General features: G+C 41.9%; 1 protein-coding gene across 6 annotated transcripts in view; it reads left to right on the top strand.

The window, feature by feature from the left end:
* The first annotated feature begins 1852 nt into the window (after positions 1–1852).
* FGFR3 (fibroblast growth factor receptor 3) overlaps positions 1853–20234 on the top strand; it is a 75276-nt gene continuing 56894 nt past the window's right edge. For all 6 annotated transcript variants that reach the window (XM_008169693.4, XM_008169692.4, XM_065597134.1 and 3 more), the window contains exons 1-2: positions 1853–1993; positions 3136–3393. In XM_008169693.4, the coding sequence (XP_008167915.1) occupies positions 3213–3393 (181 nt within the window). In that variant the 5' untranslated portion in view covers positions 1853–1993; positions 3136–3212. The remainder of the gene's footprint in view (positions 1994–3135; positions 3394–20234) is intronic.

The raw sequence follows: 20234 nt of genomic DNA, 5'->3' as shown, positions 1-20234 counted from the left end.
GCCTGAGATGATTATGGTATATTTATAAGATTTTAAACCAATTTTAATCTCTCACACATGGTGAAGAGGGTGGTCTGCTGAGTACCCTGGCTTCATTCTGGGGGAGCTGATTGTGCTGTGAAGAATCTGACTTTATTTTAGGAGAGGGTGGAGTCCCTGAAAACTATGGTTTTCTGGAGGCTGTGCTTCTGATGCTACAATGCTCAGAAGCAACCTAGCAAAATGCTTTTGTCTCTTTTTGTTCTCCTCCTATTAAAAAGTTAATAATAATTAATAAATCAGTATAGCTGATGCCCACCCACAGTTTAGGAAGTTATGGGACAAGTGACATGATCTACAAATATTTCTCTAGTGAAGATAACATGAAAAAAAAAAGTGTGGGATAAAATAATAGACTGTCCCTGTTAAATAATAATAATTAAGCATAAATAATGAAAAATAGCACTTATGTAGCCTTTACTGTCTGAAAGCACCATAAAAATATTAAATAATGAACTCTCATAACATCTTTTGTGTGCATACTGAGACTATAACCGCCTTTGAAAGGATGTTTTCTGTCATTTTATAAATATATATAACTAATGAGACAACAGAAGGAATCACTCACACCCAAATATTTCTCTTCCGCTTCCCAACCCTCCTCCGCCCCACTCAGCAGAAGATGACCTCAAAGGTCTTTTCCAGCTTGGATTCCTATAACTCCATGAAGCCATATGATGTAAGCAAAATAGCAAGAATAACAGGAATCAGTGAGGAGAACCTTTAGTCCAGTGGTTCTCAACTAGGGGTACATGTACCCCTGGAGGTATTCCGAGGTCTTCAAGGGGATACATCAACTCATCTAGATATTTGCCTAGTTTAACAACATGCTAGCAGAGTCAGCGCAAACTAAAATTTCATACAAACAATGACTAGTTTATACTGCTCTATATCTATACTCTGAATTGTAATTACTATATATTCCAATTGATTTATTTTATAATTAAATGGTAAAAATGAGAAAGTAAACAATTTTTCAATAGTAGTGTGCGGTGACACTTTTGTATTGTTATGTCTGATTTTGTAAGCACATAGTATTTAAGTGAGGTGTAACTTGGGGGTAACACAAGAGCAATCAGACTCCTGAAAGGGGTACAGTAGTCTGGAAAGGGTGAGTGCCACGGCTCTAGTCCATCACCCCTGGCAGTGCAGGACGGTTCCCTGTAGCATATTTTGCAGGGCTAGGTCCATTCCAGTTTCAGGGGTTCCCAGAGATGTGGCACTCTGCTGTCACTGAGAGGGAATTTAACCGTCTAGCTTCTGCTCCATGTTTCCAAGCCAGCTCGTCCAGGGGCCTTGGGCTCTGGGTTCTGGTCCAGCACATGCTCCAGGACTGGAATTGGGGGCCAGACGCAAACTCTCCCCAAACTGGGAGGGAGGTGGCAGAGGAGGAATCTGGAGTCAGAGTCTTGCCCAGGGCTTAATTTGTGCCAGGGCTGAGTCCTGGCACCTCTGGGCCTGGCAGGTCGTAGCCCCGACACCTCTGGACTTGCTGCCTCAGTTATGAATGAAAAAGTTGCTTGCTCCCCAGCACCTCTTGCATTACAACTGAAGCAATGGTCTTGCCTCGAACCCCTCTGTCAGGGCGCCGCAGAGCTGGTCAATCACCCGCCCTGCTCTGGCTGCCGCGGCCCCACGTGCCCGTCCCGGCCGGAGGGAGCCAGGCAGCGCGCGGGAGGAGCAGGGCCGGGCTGCGGGCTGGCGCGGAGCCGCCCCCTTCCCGGGGGTTGGGGCGTGGGGAGGAGCCGCCCCACCCCCGGACTGGGAGCCAGGCGGGGGAAGGCGGGGTCAGCGCGGCGGCTGCTCCCCTGCGAGCCGCCGGGCGGCCGGCTCAGAAGCGCTGGGGCTGCGGGAGGGAAGAGGCGGCAGCGGCGGCGGCTCCTCGCGCGGGTCCCTCCATGAGCAGGCGGTGCCGAGGCAGGGAGCGCCGGGGGCTGCCGCGGGACTCGGGCAGGTAGGTGACCCGCGAGCAGCCGGGCTCGGGCTGCAGCGACAGCGCGGGGCACCGTCCCTGCCCGCTGGAGAGGCAGCAGGCTGGGCAGGGCAGCCGCAGCCCGGCGCCCTGGGGCGCTGCGTCGGGGGGCAGCTCTGCTCCCTCTGGGGCTCTTAGCGGCCCCCTCCCATGGTCGGCTCGTTCTCCCTTTGGGGGGCTGCATTGCAGCCGGCAGGGGGTGCTGGCAGGGACCCCTCCAGCTCCTTGCACTAGTTAGTAAAGGGGCTGCAGCCCATCAGCCCCGGGATCCCCTGGCGAAGTCCCCGGGGCTGCTTTGCAGAGATCGGGGAAGCGCATCGCTGCGCCTGGCAGGGGGGTTGATCGGTTCTTGCCTTTAACTTGTGGGGTTGTTTTTCAAAGGGAATGAAAAAAAGTTTCCCAGGGACCTGCGAGCTCGCAGCGCCTCTGTCTCCTCGCCGCTCCTCGCCGTGCTTGTTCTGCGGCGAGCGATGCACTCCGAGCCCGCCAGCTAGTTACAGTGTAGCCTCTCTAGAGACCGTCCGAAGCGGGAGGGAAGCGGGATGGGGATGGAGGTTTCATCTGCACATTTTAAAAACAAGGCAGAGCGCAGCTTGATGGGTTATATTTACCTTCGTTTTATTGGGCCTCAAAAATGGAAAGCTGGTAAACAGGGAAAGTCAACAGATTGCAACTTTTGTGCATGGAAAAAAAAGTAGAGAAGGAGATTGTTTCCTTTAAAAGAAAAGGACAGATTGCAGCGTTGGTACACACGCAAAAGTCTAATGTAGTTTTTACACACCCCTAAAAAGCAAATGAGCTGGTGTTTTTAAGTGGATTGCATCTTGGATACACAACGCAGATGAACGGTGGTGGTGGTGGTGTTTTTTCAATAGCTTGCTCCTTTAGTACATGGTAAAGCAGATAAGTGAAGTAGCTTTTACGTGGATTGCAAACTCTTGTACGCCGAAAAGCTGTCAATCGGGTGGTATTTTTAATAACAGTTCTGCAACTTCTGCGCTTACAACAAGAAGCAGCTGCAGATAGCAACTCTCACATGAAAGAGAAATTCTGTGGCTTTAATTGTGCGGTGCTGCTCCGTGATACTCACAGGTCTGTGCGCGTGTCTTTCACTCTTGTGGCAGAGCATTGATTGTGGTGGTGCAGCAGTGATCCCCATCGCAGCCGGGACCCCGGGGAAGGGACAGCATGCGGCCGGAGGATGTCTGAGGCTGGCTGGGGCAGTTTTCATACTACTCTGCTTTCTCCGAGCGTTGCCAGAGGAATGATTGCTGCGTGGAGTGCCTTCTTTTGCTTTTACCTGGTGGTGACTGTCAGCAGCCTCCCAGAAGCCAGGCTGCCCATCTCGGACCTAGAAGACAGGATCACTCGAAAACCAACAGGTAAGGGCAGCTATATGGGATGCTGTGAATGTTGGTACGGGTCCCATCCAGCGGTTGGGTTTGCTCTTGCATTCTTCCAGGGGAGGGGGAATGGGGACAAATCTCCAAGGAATCCTTGTTCCTTTGCCAGCTTACTCCACCAGCAGTCATGAGAAATGCACAAGACTGATGTCTCTGACGCACCTTCCACCTCCTTGTGCGATTGCAATCCTGATGTTCTCCCAGGCAAACTAAATGTAAATGTTAAAGCAGCAGGAGGAACAGTCCTGTTGAGTGCATCTGAGCTGCACAGCTTTGCAGGTGCATTGTTTTGGCAACACAGTTCCGAAGTGTATCCCTAGAATTAAGAAAGGTGGTTGGTGTTTTGTTTTTCTGGCCACATTCATCTGCATGGGCACTCCAACTGAGAACTGGTGTTTTTACTATATTAATTGATAATCTGAGGCTCTTCAAGGGGTAAAAATTAAGATACACCTAAAACTGCAGTAAGTGCCACCCAGACCACGCAACCCCCTGTCTTAAGTGGTGATTTTAATTATTCACAGGGTTTCAATTAACACTGAATTTGAGGTTCAGTGACAACCAGGGTTTTTTTGGTGGTTTTCGGGTAGCTGCTAAAGTGCATTGTGACAAAGGTGGGCTACAGATAAAGTGAATATATGCCCATCCTCAGTAGAGTGATGGAGGGTTAGACTGTGTAATTAATTATAATCTTTATTTATAAAGAGCCATGTACATTAAAATTCTGGTTAGTAAGAAATATAAGCACCTTTTAAACGCACATAGAGTGACTATCATGTTTTAAATATTAGAGTCCAAGGTCAGGATTTAAACTTCAGTTACTAATACTGTACAAATCCACTCTTCAAACATGCCCTCATGATCTATTCGTCTTGTGAAATGTGTCCCATGCACTTTGTAGTGTTTGCTTTGTAGTCGGATTTTTGCTTACAAAGACTTGTAAAATAGCGAGCAAAAATAGTTATTACAAGTGATCTCGTTTACTGAGCAGGTTTGTTTCGCTTGCTAGCTGGAGTCATGACATGTTACAGATTTGGTTCATGTCAAAATTACTAATCAGAGCTTGGAAAAGCAAAGCTACTTACTTACATGGACTCACAATCTGTATTAATTTAAAATATCTGTCTATATTGGGGTGTGTGTGTGTGTGTGTGTGTGTGTGTGTGTACACGTACACTTTGCAGGGATAAAACCAGAGTCGTCGTCGTTTTTTTTTTGTTTTTTTTTTGTTTTTTAGTTAAGTCGTGAAATAATGTGTGCTGAATTGTGAACATATTGAGAGGGAGAAAGAAAATGTTTATGGGAATCCAGTAACTATCCTCCTCAAGTGAAACATTAATGTAATCCGTGAGCAAAGTTAACATACAGGACAAAAGCTGTTTTAAAAATATACGGAATGTTTAAAATTGGTGTCGCTCTGATATGCCTCAGCTGCTACCTGAGTCTGTTTATTTTTCAAAGGCCTTTAATGGAAGGTCGTCTCTCTCACTCTTTTTCAAAGGTTCCATACACCAAACAGAAAGTTTCCATTGTTCAGGAAAGGGGTTGAAGCATGTTCGCCAAAAAAAGTGACAGGGGAATAAATGTGTTTCGCGGAGGCTGGGAGGTGGGGGCTTTACTTCCATACCCCTTTTGGTTGAAGCTATAAATCACACTGGGGGTTGGTTTTGTTTTCAAGAAAGTACTAATAAAACACCAGATTCTTAGTGTAACTCATTTGGCTCATTTTTCACAGCCAAAATAATTGATTTATGGGGCAACATCTCAGCTACTTTGTCAAAGCAGCTGAATATGGTGTTTAAGAGGAAACAAGAGCAGCCTGTGCTAGTGAGCTTATCAGGAGTTCACTGAATGTAGTAGTCCAGCTTTTTTCGTGTTTTAGTTTTTAATTCATTTTTTGGCCCATTTGAGCCAAATTCTGTTCTCAGGAACACCAGGGTAAATCTGGAGTGCCCCCACTGCCTCCATTGGAGTATGTCTGGATTTACACCGATCAGCTGAGATCACAATTTGGAACCCATGGCACAATTTTACCCCAGTAATGTTATTCTGTTCTTTAAAGTGCCCAGGCTTGCACTTTAAGTTAATAGGATGGCATTTGAAATATAGCAAATGATGCACAATCAGTGTCCTCCAATGTGTTGCTAGAATATAAGTCGTTAAAGAAAATGGTCCTAGGCTGATGTGTCTAAGAGCTAAATTACACCGTGGAATTTCCAAAGTTGGTGGTGGAAATTCTACGTACAAGTTTATTTTTACCATATTAGCTTTTCAAAGTAATGACACACTTCTGATCCTGCTGAAAGCAATGCCAAAACACCTATACAACTTCAGATGGGGCCGGATTAGGCCCCAGCTGAGTGCTTCTAATGTAGAGCATATTTTAAAATATTTCTCTGTTGGCTTCAGTTGTTGAAAATAGGGGTGTTTTTGACATACATGATGTGCAAAATGTAACTGCAACAGCGCTGATTTTGGGGAAAACAGGTACATGTGCAAAAGCCACTAAAATGAGGCAGAATTTTCTGACAGATTTGAAATATGGAGTAAGAATTTTTGGTTGGCTTGTAATGATGTTTAATTGGCTGGGCACTCAAGGGTAAGGGACCTATTTTGAATGTACAGGGCACCCTTATTTTGGAAAAAGATTCTGCGAAAGAAACTGTATAAAGAATATAAACAGTTGGAGCCAAGTAAAAACACATTTTACTTTTCAATCTTTAAATTGAATGGCAAAAAGCAAATTCTTTCTCCTAGTCAAATGGGTCATGGGTATTGGCTCATTACTGAAGGTTGTTGTTCACTAGCTTTCGCATTTACAGTCTAAAGCCTTATTTTCCATAAAGGGGCTTGGAAGGATTTTTCCCTAGTGATCTAATTCTCCACACGGGGCTGTGAAGGCTGTAACAGCTACTGCTTTGTGCCTATGCTCAGCTACATAAAACACACATTGAAGGGAGGCATTCTAGAGGTATGTGTATGTTTGCTAATATGAATACTAGCTATTAGTGGAGGTGGAGGGGGTGCAAGTTTTAACATCTCCACAGGGAGGTGTTCTGCTGTTGGCAGGAAGAAGGCAGATGGCGGGGTTGTTGCTGAATAGAATCCAAACTGAAAACACTAGGGGCCTCATCTAGGCTGAGTTTCTCTTCTCTCCCTTTCTCGGGCTGCTGCAGGAAGAACAATGTCAATTTTTTTTTATGAATGAAAGTAGAGAGGCAAGGCAGCATTGAATGTGTGTGTCATTCACTGGCTATGACAGAGATGATTAGGGAGGTCAGTGAACTCTTTGCTGCCTTGAGCATGCGGTCACTCTATTCAGCAGCCACAGAATAGACATCAATATAAAAAAAGCCCTTCCAATTTGCATTAGTATTCGGATAAAGATATTACTTCGTACGATTTGTGAATGTCAAGTAATGCTAGCTGCGTTGTTAGGGAGCGGATTGATAGAAATAGCAACATTTCACTTTAAATACTTCTGCTGGCTGTCCTGCCTCAGTTTTGCCTGAGATATAGATGACACACACATCGTATTAGAAAGGGAAATTTCTCTACATATTAGATCTCTATTCATCTGAATAGCATTTTAAGCTAGAAATCTTATATCAAGAAAGAAGTTTGCATGTGTGTGAGAGATTATTGCATAAAAATAGAGAAAGGAAAAAAGCCATCAAATCTGTCAGTGGAACTGAAGTTTAGTGTAGTAGAATTGTTGCGTTTGATCAAGCCCTTGCCAACAGTTAGTGAAAGTTACTGTACTGTTCCAAGTAGTCACTTTTCCAAGCCAGAAAAAAAAGTGACATTTTCGTTTGAACTTACCATTGATACTTGAATATTAATAGTCCCCTGCAACTTCTCCAATTTGAAATACTGATGGCATACTTGTTTTGTTATTTTCTTCAAACAGCTAATACCAAGTTTGTTTTCCTTTATCCTTCCCAGCTTCAGACTAGCTGAGGATACATGGTCTAGGACATAATTATCTAGGTTGATGGTCATTTTGTTTTATTGTGACTGTGTTCCAGAGTCCACCATGAAATTTAACTTCATTAGTATGAGTTTTAATGGACACGCATAATTCCTATAGTGATGGTCAGTTTTTACACATTCTCTTAAAGGTATTTTTAAAGGAACTATAAAACTGTGTCATATATAAATTAGTGTCATTGTCTACTTTGTAATCCAGACCTAAAATTTTTTATAATGTGCTGTTTTGAAGAATATATCTAATCATGCTTCTTCAGCTAAATAGATTCATTTAGTCCTTTTGCAGTAGTAACAATTAAAAAAAACTTAAATGTATATGTTAAGACTAGCATATTTCACTGAATCATAAATTAACAGGGCATTAGTAACATGATGAGAGTTACTGCTGTTTTGCACCATATCCTTTAAAAAGCAAAGAGTGAGTTGGCAAATCTATTGAGTGCAGAGTGTTAACAGACTTGACGCGGGACTTGTACACCTCAGTGTTTCTGTGTCTGTCTAGATCAGGGGTCGGCAACCTTTCAAAAGTGGTGTGCCGAGTCTTCATTTATTCACTCTAATTTAAGGTTTTGCGTGCCAGTAATACATTTTAATGTTTTTAGAAGGTCTCTTTCTATAAGTCTATAATATATAACTAAACTATTGTTGTATGTAAAGTAAATAAGGTTTTTAAAATGTTTAAGAAACTTCATTTAAAAATTAAATTAAAATGCAGAGCCCCCCAGACCAGTGGCCAGGACCCTGGCAGTGTAAGTGCCACTGAAAATCAGCTCACATGCTGCCTTCGGCATGCATGCCATAGGTTGCCTACCCCTGATCTAGATTTAGCAGGAGCTTGGATTAAGCCTGTGGCTTGTTTTTGTTTTTTGTTTAAACCTTCATTAACAAATAGTAAATGAGGATGCTAACAAGCTGGGAAATCTAAAATTTGTGAAGAGAAGTGTCAATCTGCAAATTAACTGATGCAATTAAAATGAGCCTGCTTGACCATTATGATAACTTCCATGGGTCCATCTCTCAAAATTTCACCCCGATTCAGGAAAGTATCCCTATTCAGGAAGGGTGCCTTAAGCATGCACTTAAAGTTAAGCACGTGCTTAAGTACCATTGAAGTCAGTGGCACTTAAACATGTGTTTAAGGAAATTTCCAAATCAGCGCTCTTTCTTTTTGGGAAACTTCCATTCAAATTAATGGGAGCTTAGTCTCAGTACATACTGTAACACTAAGCTCTTCTTTCTCTATCCAGTGAATGAGTAGAACTTGGGCGTAAAATGTGATATTAGAAAACACTACATTCTTTTTTCCCTTCAGCGAACTTTAATGCATGTATCTGCTACTTCAAATACAGAACCTAAAAATAAATGAAAGGGCCCCAGTTCTCTCTGTTTCTAACAGTTACGAAGATATCACTATTATTAACTCCTTTAAAAATGTACTGAACCTCTCATATGTCTAAAGGTACATATTGCTAACTAGGAAACAGTTTAGAATTGGAGACATTAACTGAACAATATTTGGGGATAGTAAAGGCAAGACCCACTAAAATACATTTCTGTGACAGTCATTTTAATCTACAGTATTGACTGTTGTATAGATCTTATCAAAACCCCCCAAGACATCTTAAAATGGGGAGCAAAGTGGGCTGTAGTCCACGAAAGCTTATGCTCTAATAAATTTGTTAGTCTCTAAGGTGCCACAAGTACTCCTGTTCTTCTTTTTGCGGATACAGACTAACAGGGCTGCTACTCTGAAACCTATCCTTGATGTTGTAGCTTAGCTGTTGACACCTTTAATATACATGGTGAGAATGCCCTAGGGTTACAAACATGCTTCTGCTCTGAGGTGTTACTGGCATATGTTTGGGTAGAGCTGGCAGTCATGTACCAAATTCAAGAATTTTTGACAAATTTAGTTGGAATTTCAAATCCAAAATCCAGGATAGATTTTTCCCAAAAATTTTCGATCAGGTAGAGTTAAGTGTGGTTCCGTTGAGTTTACTGGAATTATACCAAAGTGAAAACAGTTTGAGATGGGAATCAGACTCTGGATATCTTGAGGAGGCAAGTATCCAGGCAAAGCAACCTGATTGTGGGTATAAATCTTTCAAAGATTTATGTGGGTGTTTTAATTTTTACATGTGACTAGTGCCCACTGCAGTCAAGTTTTTGTAGGATCGGGGCTCAGCATGCTTATTGTTTTACACAGTATAATTACATTGATCCTCTGCTGATTGTATAGAATGTAGAATATTCTAATCCTGGAAAAAGTTATTACCATAAAATGGGATAAAAATGACCAATGTCTGCATCGTGACTACTTTCTCTTAGCTAGGCTGAATCTGATAGCCAGGCAGCTTATTTAAACCTTATTGATCCTTGTTTCCTGACTCCATGAAGTACCCGTAACAGTTTTTCCATTGGCAAATGCTTGTAACTAATCTTTTGTCAGTGTTCTGTGAATCTTTGTACAGCTTTCCACACTGTTCTGTTGTCTTTTCTATGACACTCTCTCTCTCCAAAAAAAAAAAAAAACAAAAAACAACAAAAAACCACACAACCAACCACCCACAAATAAATCTATACCCTTAAAGCTGTTCGGTAGCTGTGTCAGATGGAACTTTCTCAGCTTCCCCTTTTTCATTTCTTTTTAATACTGTTTAGTTTATAAACCTTAGTCTCCTCCGTGCACCAGGCTGAATGCCAAAGAGGAAGGCAACTTCATAAAAATTCGACATACTCCCTTTCTGCAGCTTACTGGACTGCAATTCAGCAAATCCATTCACAGTGTGTGTGTAAATGGGCGCCCGAGCCCAAGTGTGAATATCTAGCACCCCAAGTGAAAGCTCTTAAGATAGAATCATTATACCAGCGATATCTATGCTGCAGACCTGTAAAGTATCCTAGAGACTGCAAGCCTCTACACTGCAAAAAGAGCCTTAGATAATCTTTTGCACCTTGATTGTGCACTTTTCCTCATGCATATCTGAGCTCTATTCCTCGTGCAAGCTGTACCTTGAGTGCTATGTATGCTTATCACTTTAATTTTCACTCCTGTCTGTTGGTTATATATCTGGGACCCTTATAAAAACCCTGGTGTATAATTTTGTCTGAGTTATAACTGTCTTCACCGCTCCCCTCTTTCTGATGCACTTTCAGCTTGATAGTTAGCAAATGAGGTGGACATTGTTTGAAGCTGCTGTGCTGTGTGTTTGTGAAGAAGGGGCTTCATTGTTGCTGAGAATGTGATATTCATTATGTGCTGCCCTCTAAAGAACACAAACTCTTTGGCTTGAATAACCAGGAAGTTTCTGTAATTTCAAAAACAAACAAGAATTCTAAGATAAGACCAGAGTAAAACCTTGGGTAAACTTGGTAGTTAAAATGTGAAAGGTAATCAGTTGTAAACCTGCCCTGTCCTTCTGATAGACTATCTAAAGGAGTATTATAACACTGAGGAGTACTGAGACTAGCCAGGTGTTGTATTTGCTGTGAGACTCAAGTTGCATAATATATCAAAACCCCAACTTCAAGAATCAAAACATTTTAAAATAGAAAACACTTCACTGGAAACACTGGTTTAGTTTCAGAAGAACTGGATTAGTATGAAAGTTAGGGTACTGTATTTGCTACAGTGCAGCAGCTAGTATGAAATTTGATTTTTTTGTTTGGTTTTGTTTCAAAAAAATAAAACCCAGGAAAGCTATAGAATTTGTTAAAGATAGTAATTATTTAGATGTTGCATTAAATCTTGGACCTGCATTGTAGAGGGTTTTTTCAAATATTAGTGTAAAGAAGGGTCTCAGTCCTGGTTCACCAAGGCAATGGGAACTTTCCAATTGATTCCATTTGGAGCAGGTCTGTGTCCCAGGATCTATACCTTTAACTCAATGTAAAGTTTCACAAATTTTAGTTCATATGGGTGTTGCAAGGTAATGCTTGCTAAAAGACACCATGAAATATAGCATAGTTTGCACCGGTGAACACTTTACTGATCTTAAAACCTCAGGTGGACATATGGCAGCTTGTCTTTTTCTCTTTCTTTCACCAAAGGAAGCCAGGTGTGACAGCAATTTCAGCAACTCAAATTTGAGACTCTGAGGAGGAGAAGCAAATTGTGGCCTTTCATGACGTACTGTGCACCTCATTTGATAAATGGGAATTTGGGGTCAGAAGAATAGATTTCGAACTCTAGTTGCTTGATTATCAGTTTCAACATATTTTACGCTTCTGGCCAAAAGCTGACTGCTTAGTAATGTGCATTCATGATCTAAGACTAGGGACCAGTCTACACACACTTTTTGAGCACAGTGATTTACTGAAATCAGTACAACTTTTATGTGTGTACCCCAGCCGTTAAGCCAGGGAGTTTTGTTCAATATTCTGTGGTAATAGAGCAAATGATGATAAATGTCAGAGTTTCAGGCTATGTCTACACTTAAAACGCTACAGCTGCAGTTGTGCTGCTGAAGCGCTTCAGTGTAGACACTCACTACAGTGACACAAGGGTTGACTAGGTGGACCAGAAGAATTCTTCTATCGACCTAGCACTGTCTACACCAGGGATTAGGTCAGTGGATTTTTCACACCCCTAGCCAGGAACTCTTCAGGGTAGGCCAGCTCTAAGAGTTTTGAGTTGAGCCAACAGGAGCTGTTAAAATGCTAGATGGTGTTATTGGGCCAACACCCGAGGGCCTTACTCAGTTTATTCGATTTCCCCATTGAAGTAAACTCCCTCATTGAGGTCAGTGGGGAATTTCCAGAGCAGGAACCAAGTTCGAATTGAGGACCTAAAAACCCACAGGAGCGACCTGAGGAGGAGAACCCAGCCAGCAGCTGCTCCTGAGAGTGCTGTTAAAGGGGGATTCTAACTGTGGGAGGATGGACCAGAGCACAGCAGAGTAATGTTACATTTCTGCTCTGAAGGCCACACGGGTGCTGGAGGGATAATGTGCATCCCTTCTGGACCACTCACTTCTTCGCCTGAGTGTTTGGACCTGCACGCAACCAGCTGGGGGAAGGAGGAAATGCTGCTGTGGAGGTTGCCAAGAGCCCCCCAGTCCCCCTACCCCCACACACTTTTTCATGCAGAAGGGGGATTGCAGCATGTAGAGGGCCCTCTCCCTGTGCAGGTCTATGGGACAAGTCTGGTCCCAAAGTAAGGACCTCAGGATTTGGTTGACTATGAACCGAAGCTCTGCAGCGTTTTTTACAAGGCTCTTGACATTTGGTTGTGGAGTCTCTACAGCTCTGTCAGAGGCAAGTTTTGTCAGCTTGTTCTGTGGGGTTTTTTTTTTTTTTTTTTTTTTGAAGCTTTCTGTATTGCCAGCTTGTAGTCCTGCCTGGTAAAACACGAATGAGGGCCTGATTCTGTGCCCATTGAATTCTGCATCAGAAAACACCCATTGACTTTCAAAGGGAACAGACTCAAGCTTTTAACAGATTACAGTATGAGCAGCTATTTAGCATAAGCGGGGATCCTTTGGAAAGGATTCTAATGATCCAAACATTGTACCAAGCAGAAAAAAAAAAATAGTTTATAATACTAGTCAGCTGTGTGTTGTGCGTGGATTTGGTTTTGTTTTTTGTGCCTTTTTTTTTTTATACTGTCTGCTTTTAGTGTTTGGTTGATTCTGGGTCCTCCATAAACTCCCATTTCTCCAGAAATGTGCCTTAATATTGGAAAATAATTCTTGTGATTTGCCAGTGGCTGTATTTGTTCTGTGAATCTTGTTTATTTTTATCATTCTTATCTAGATTTGACACAGCCCCCATAACTACTTGCAGTCTGAATCTGCTGAAGCAAAGTGTTCTGACAAAGCAACAAATATTGTTTTGATGTACAGTAACTCTTGGCTTGAAGTCTATGAGAGAGAGGACCAGAGGAATGTCAGTCACTGTCATATTAGCAAGATTCTCATGTCAGTGGGTTTCCATCATATCACTGTCGCATGGCATTAGTACCCTACGCTGTGATTTGAAGTTAGCACAATACAACAGAGAAAGTGTTAATAATCCTCCACAGGGGTCTGTAATTGAGGTGGGGCTCAGACTGCTCTCTGGCAGTCCACATACTGGAAGGCAGGAGGCCAGCCTCACCAGAACTTGGAGTGTGGAAAAATACTGTAGCAATTTGCATAGGAACAGAAGATCAGTGAATGTGGTGGCACTCTGTGCCTCCTGCTAGAATACACTGTGGTACAATGGAGAAGCCCTGGTACATTGCGTACTCTCTAAGGAGAGTTCCCCAGAGTCCAGCAGACAAACAGGCTGATGGGGTATCAAAGAGAGTTTTCTGAAAAATGTTTTTTGTGGTGTGTTGTTTTAAGGTTTTTTTTAGGTTGGAGTGTGAGACTCAAGTATTAGAAATCCTCTCCCAGCGTATGTTTTAACCATTTATTTGGAGATTGCAGTAGTCCTGAAGTAGTTGGTAATCTGATTTTTATAAACTTCTGTAAATAGATCACTATTGCAAATGTGTTGTTACTAACCAGTACTTGAATCTGTAAAGAACCAGCACACTGGCTCAGAGCAATTTACCTCCTGAGATTGAGTCTAGAGTATGATGGGGAAGGAAAAAGCCCAATAGAAACTGAAAGGCAAGGGGGTTAAAATAGGGTGCAAAGATAAGTCGAATGTGCACCTAAAGACAAATCCTTTATGACCCTGTCTCTAATTAAAATAATAACTGGAATTAGGCACAGTGCTATCCACTTTCTATCTGTGATATTTGTGTCTGTAAGAATAAAGCTTTTTGTGGTGGGTGTGGGGGGGGGGGGCTTTAGAAGAAAAGATTTTAATCTTCCTTTGGTAGCTGGTGTTTCTGCTTTAGAACTGGTAAAAACCATATTTCTCTCTGCCTTGGAATACACATGCTAGTTGACAGTAAACAACTGTCCTTTAGCACTTCATGAAAGAAGAATAAAGTTTTTAAGAAAAGTTCCCCAGTTGATTGAAATAGTAATGTTAATAGACTGAGGTTGGGAATTGATGACTAATTGGGAGGAGTTGATCGCTCAAGGTGCATAAAGAAGCTGATAAATGCTGTGTTTAAAAAAAAAAAAAAAAAAAGAGCTTGTTATTGAGCATGCTTAGGGCTAGGAGAACACTTACTGTTCAAAGTGAATGCAATATTTTTTGCCAGTTCGTTATGCATGAGCACACAGTTCTTCCTCCTCCCTCTCCCCCTCCCCCCAGACAGCAGCTTTTCATGAAAGGTGTTTTTACTGAAAACTCAGAAAGCCTCTTTCTTGCAAAATGTGGTGGAGATGGTTCCCTGGAGGCCTAGAGAAATGAGCCGCAGGGATGGAAGCCCAGAACTCCCACTAAAAGGCCTAAAAGCACTTCACACTACAGCTAGCACTTGGGCCTCACACCACTCCATGTATGTCATTAGTCCCCTTTTGCAGCGGTAGAATCCAAAGGTGAGAGAGGGAAAGGAGCAAATTTTCTGTGATTACAAATAAGTTTTGTAAAAATTAGCAAATGTTGTTCACCCCCCCCCTCAAAAAAAATTGCTTCAAATATATCGCTCAGCTTGTCCTGAGAAACTGGTGAGTCATGGCTGAATGTGAAGTGGTCATTCCAGGTCAGTCCTAAAACATCAGTGTCAAAATTTTCATTAAGTGCCTGACTTTAGGCACTTGAAATCTATAATTAAGCACCAAATTAAGTGGCTGGATATTTTTTTCAAAGTTTCTCGGCATCCACAGATCCTCTTGGCTTGGAATTAGAGGCCTATATTTAATAATAATAATAATATTTAGGACTTTTCATCAGTAGATCTCCAGGTACTTTACAAAGGAGGTCAGTATCATTATCACCATTCTACAGATGGGAAAACTGAGGCACAGAGAAGGGAGGTGCCCATGGTCACCCAGCAAGCCAGAGCCAGGAGTAGATCCCAGATCTTCTGAATCTCAGTCTGGTGCTCTGTCCACCAGGTCACACTGAGACTTCTAGATTTGAATATCTTGACCACGGGTTACCTTTGCAGGTACTGCATAAAATCCCTTTACAATTTTCTCTTCTTCGAAGTGAATCCGCTACCGTCTCAGCTGAGCTTGCCCATCTTCAGTCCGTTGTTGCTCAGAGGCAGCTCATTGGGAAGAGAGCAGTTTCAGAATCTAGCAACTGATGCTCACAGACTCTCTTGGGGGGAGAAGAGCAGAATGACCATGCTGAGCAGGGGCCTCAACTGTGCCTCCATTCAGCTCTTTAGCCATTCACTGGCCAAATGCATTTCAGGGAGGGGAGCACTTACAGGGCTGCCTCTTCCTTCCCCCATTGCTGCTGCAATCATTATCAGATGGAAGGGGGGGGGCATGTCAAGTGGATGGGGCAGCAGAAGGAGTTGTGGACTCCAGAAAGATCAAAGATGGGGGGGGGGGGGAGATTGTATTTCCGTTTCCTTTGGCTACTGATTCAATTAAATAACACCTTTATTTGGATCCGAAGCCAAAAGAAACCCAGCCATAAAACCTCTGTCCCCAAAAATGTTTTGAATCTTCCCCCTGCTGAACCACATGCACACACAACCCAGACAAAAATGAAAATAAGTCCCTGGATGTGTTTATTGATTTTTGTACTATGACTTCAACATGTCTATTATTTAGTGAAGAAATAAATTTGTCTTTGACTCACTTTTATTTATAGTTATGGTGGTAGATGTGGGTCTTAAGAAGGAATTTGAAAGAGAAGGTCATGGGCTACTTGATCAACTCAGGCTCTTCATGGGTGGGTGGGAGGGAAATCACAGAGTAGATAGTTGTATATGAAGCAGTTGGCTTGTTGAGGTTGGCATCAGTGCCTGACTAAAGGGATTGGGGTTGATATAGTAGTTTGGTGTTCTGGAGAAGGGATATTTAGGTCCAAATCCATAAGGTATTTAGGCTCCAGTTTTCCATTGATTTCAAATACTTTTGTGGATCTGGGCCTTTGTGATTAAAGCCACTGAAGCGGGGCTTAGGAGACTAGGGTTCTGTTCTCAGCTGTCTCACAGTTTGCATGTGTGACCTTAGGCAAGTCATTTGATCTCTCTGCGGCTCGGTTCCCCATCTGTACAATGGGGATAATGCATCTTTTCGGTTACCTTTTGTTATCTTGTTTGTTTGGACTGAAAGCAGCTGGGGGCAGGGACTGTTTCGTACTATGCGTTTGTAGAGTGCCTAGCACAGTGGGCTCTGATCTGGGTTGAGGCGTCTGGCCGTACCATAATACCAAATAATACATTGAACTATCTATCTGAAATAATACCATGTGATCCAGTACTTCAGTGTGACTGAAACACAAATCCTCCTTACAAGGAGCCATTTAGATTAGGATAATACAGAAGATGGAATGTGCTAGTCCTGGCAAAAATGCCTGAAACATTTTTTTTAGGTATTCTCAAAAATGTGTAAATATTTAATTTACTGTTCATTGAGGGGGGGCGGGGGGAATGCTACTGTAGAATTAAACAAGTCCCAACACTCTTTGCCAACCTGCTGCTTGATTACAGCTACCTTTGGGGTGAAAAAGTAGCAACCGTTTAACAATCCAGAGCAATACCACACAATAGTTAAGGACAGAAAGTGAAGAAGAATACTTGAGCTGAGAGGTGAAAACATTATCTACTATCCATACAAAATTGGAGAAAACTAGGTAGGCAGAATTTCATTAACGGATTAACCAGACTAGAGTTTGGCTAGTCTGAGGCTAACACACAGCTCTGCCAAAGAGCTGTTCCACGTTTTCAAGACCACAGGTGGTGAGGACCTTAGTTTTATATCTCCTCTAAAAGACAGCATCTCCAGCAGCATAGAAATGCACCATTGGTTCAGAAAGGATTTGTAAGGCCATCTGTTGAACCATTAACGCTATTCCCTGCACCACCGTAGGTTTTCCTAGCCAAGTTCTGAGAAGACTCAACATGTCTCAGCCTGGAGCTATGACCAAATCACAGCCCAGTATGTTATTTTAGGCCATTGTAAACCCAGCAGTAATCCTCAATATGATCAGAAACTGCCATTTCAGTGATTCAAGTAGGAAAGCAAATATGAAAAGAATCAATTTCTTTGTCCTGGGCAAAACGTACATTCTTGCTACTGTTGTGTTGTGTGCAGGTTGGATTCCACCCCACAAGTGATTGCATCTAAGTCCCCATATATGGTACAAATATAATTGTCAGGGAACATGGTGACAACACAGTTGTCCCCTGACCTAGCTATGACACAGTTATAGGTTTTGATCCTGTACTTACTGAGGTCAATGGTAAAGCTGCAGTTGATTTCAGAAGTGCAGGATCAGGCCCCAGAGTTGTAGCATGGCTGGGACCTAACTGTGTCCCGGTAGCTGGGTCAGTCTTGACCATCTAAAGCTTTAGCTTAGTTAAATCACTTCCACTCTACACACGTTGATTATGCTGAAACTGTGTCCTCGGTTATATTTGTAGCGTGGCATATGTGAATCATTGGTGAAAATCTTTGGAATCAGTAGTGATATCTAAACACGCAGTATACCAATCCATGAGACAAAGCCTGCTGGGGTTTTTTGTTTTTTGTTTTTTGTTTTTTTTCTCTGATAATTCCCTTTGAAGTCAGAGAGAGTTTTTTCTTCAGTAAGGGCCGTGGGATTTGGCCCAATCAACAAAAGATAGTCATAGTCTATATTCAGTTGTCAGAGGGCAAGAATGGCCTTTCTGGTTAAAGAACTGCCCTGGGACTCAGGAGATCTGGCTGAGTTCCAGCTCTACCAGACACTCTGTGTGATGTTTGGCAAATTGCTTAATCTCTCTGTGCCTCAGTGGCCTATCATTAAAAAATGGACAACAATACTTCCTTTTCCTACCCTTTGTCTTGTCTATAAGATTGTAGGTTTTGGGGGGCAAGGACTGCCACTTACTGTGTGTATGTACAATGAGGCCGTGATCTCTTGTTGGGAGCGTTTATGTGCTGCGCTAATACAAATAATCTGTCCATCCTAATTGAATGGGGAGGGGAAAGAGGTTCTCTGAGAGCTCATTCTCAGCTGTCACACAGGAGTGTTTTTAAAACTAGCAATTTCGGGGGAGTGGTATAGAGAAAGGTTTGAAAAACTTTGGTGTGGGAAGGAAAGAGAAAGCTGTCAAAATCAGGAGATCACATAGGGGTAAGCAGGTGACTGAAAGTGGCGAGGGACCTTTACCTAAGGAAGTTAGTAAATATATTCAGAAGTTATAAAACAATGTACAAATGTCTGTAGATCACAGAAACCAAACAGACTTCTATTTTACTCCAGGACACAGGAAATGACCAGTCTTGGAAAGTGCATTTCCTTACGGAATTATTAAGGGAGTTTGGAACAGAAGTGTTAAATTGAATCTGGCATTTCTGTAGCCGAATCTGTTCCAGAATTTTGGACTGATTTGTGAAAGAGTATGATTTGGTAATGTTAAAATTGTTTTTTTTGAGGGGTGGGAACAGAGACACGCATGACTTCCTTGAACTCTCTCTTAATTTATTACGTGTTGTTAGAAACCCATTGTAATAGATACGGTTACACAAGACCATTAAAAGATCAATTCTGTTGAACTTGATGCCCTGCTGCTGGAAATGATCAAATGTTGCATTTGATCGGATTTGTGTGCGTGTATGTTGTTTTTAAGCCAACAAGTTCTGATAATTTAGGGTTTGTTTTCCACGTCTGTTTTGTATAACTTCATGGACTTAATAAAAATAAAGAACTCACTGTATTTCCTACTAAAGAAGTGGAACAGACATTACCATGGCATTTGAGTGCAGCAAGGTGAAAATAGAAATTTGTGTAGAAAAAAAAGATCAAACAAGCTGAAAAAAATCTAGAGGCCAATTTAACAGAATATTGAATTGGGAGCTGTCTACTCCCTTTAGTGATTGGGTTTTTTTTTTTTTTTTTTTTGAGAGAGAGAGAGAGAGAGACAGAGAGACAGAGATTGAGAAATAAGAGACCTTCACTTTTTAAAGCTGAGGGATGAGAGCGAAGTTTTGCAGTAGATGGAATGTTGCAGCCTCTGTGCTATATGTGCTTTTAAAACCCATCTCCATGATTTCTGGCTTAGGTTAAAATGGATAAAACTCAGTAAAACCCCACAGAAGGGGAAATTGGAGACTACAGACAAGCTTTTCAAACTGGGAAGCCTGGCACCTAAATCCACCCTTAGCACTGAAATAACTGGTGTGGTTTTGAAAGCTGTTGAGCAAACACAGCTTCCATTGAATTCAATGGATTCGGCACCTTTATAAAATCAGGCTACTAATTTTAGATTGGGATTTAGCTGCCTAGCCTTAGACCTCTAAACTTGAGAAGTTTGGCCTTCGGTTTTGTTAAGTATACAATGAAAATACACCAAATTTATGTATTGTATTTTATTTTATTTTTACACTATTAAATATAACTTGTGGAGAGGAGTCTAAGTCCTGAAGACACTTGCTCTGAGCTCATCCTTAAGAATAAGGAACTATGGAAGGGGCCCATTTTATATCATTACAGGAAGACCATTTTTTTGTTTGGTCCTGTTTTACTCCCAAAATATGATCCACGGTATACATAAAAATAAGCGCCAGAAACCTTTACCATCTCCTAATACGTGTTGTGAGAGGTTTTTTTAAAGTGTATTTTTTAAAATTACTGAACTAAAGGCAATTGATTGTGTTTTTAATTATGAAACTAACCCTAATCTCCACGTAGAGGAGTTTCCCTCTTTATATGGAGGAGAAGGTATAGTGAGGAAACAGTGCCAGGAGTTTTGAGGTTTAATGCTTATTAAAGTTTTAGTGGGTGGGAAAATTCAATCAATACATGTTGTTTAATGCACTGAAACTGGTGTTAGCTTTCAC

Source organism: Chrysemys picta, chromosome 5 (genome assembly GCF_011386835.1).
Source record: "Chrysemys picta bellii isolate R12L10 chromosome 5, ASM1138683v2, whole genome shotgun sequence".
Taxonomy (NCBI): Eukaryota; Metazoa; Chordata; order Testudines; family Emydidae; genus Chrysemys; species Chrysemys picta.
The sequence above is the reverse complement of the archived record's forward strand: the minus strand, read 5'-3'. Positions and strand labels throughout refer to the sequence as shown.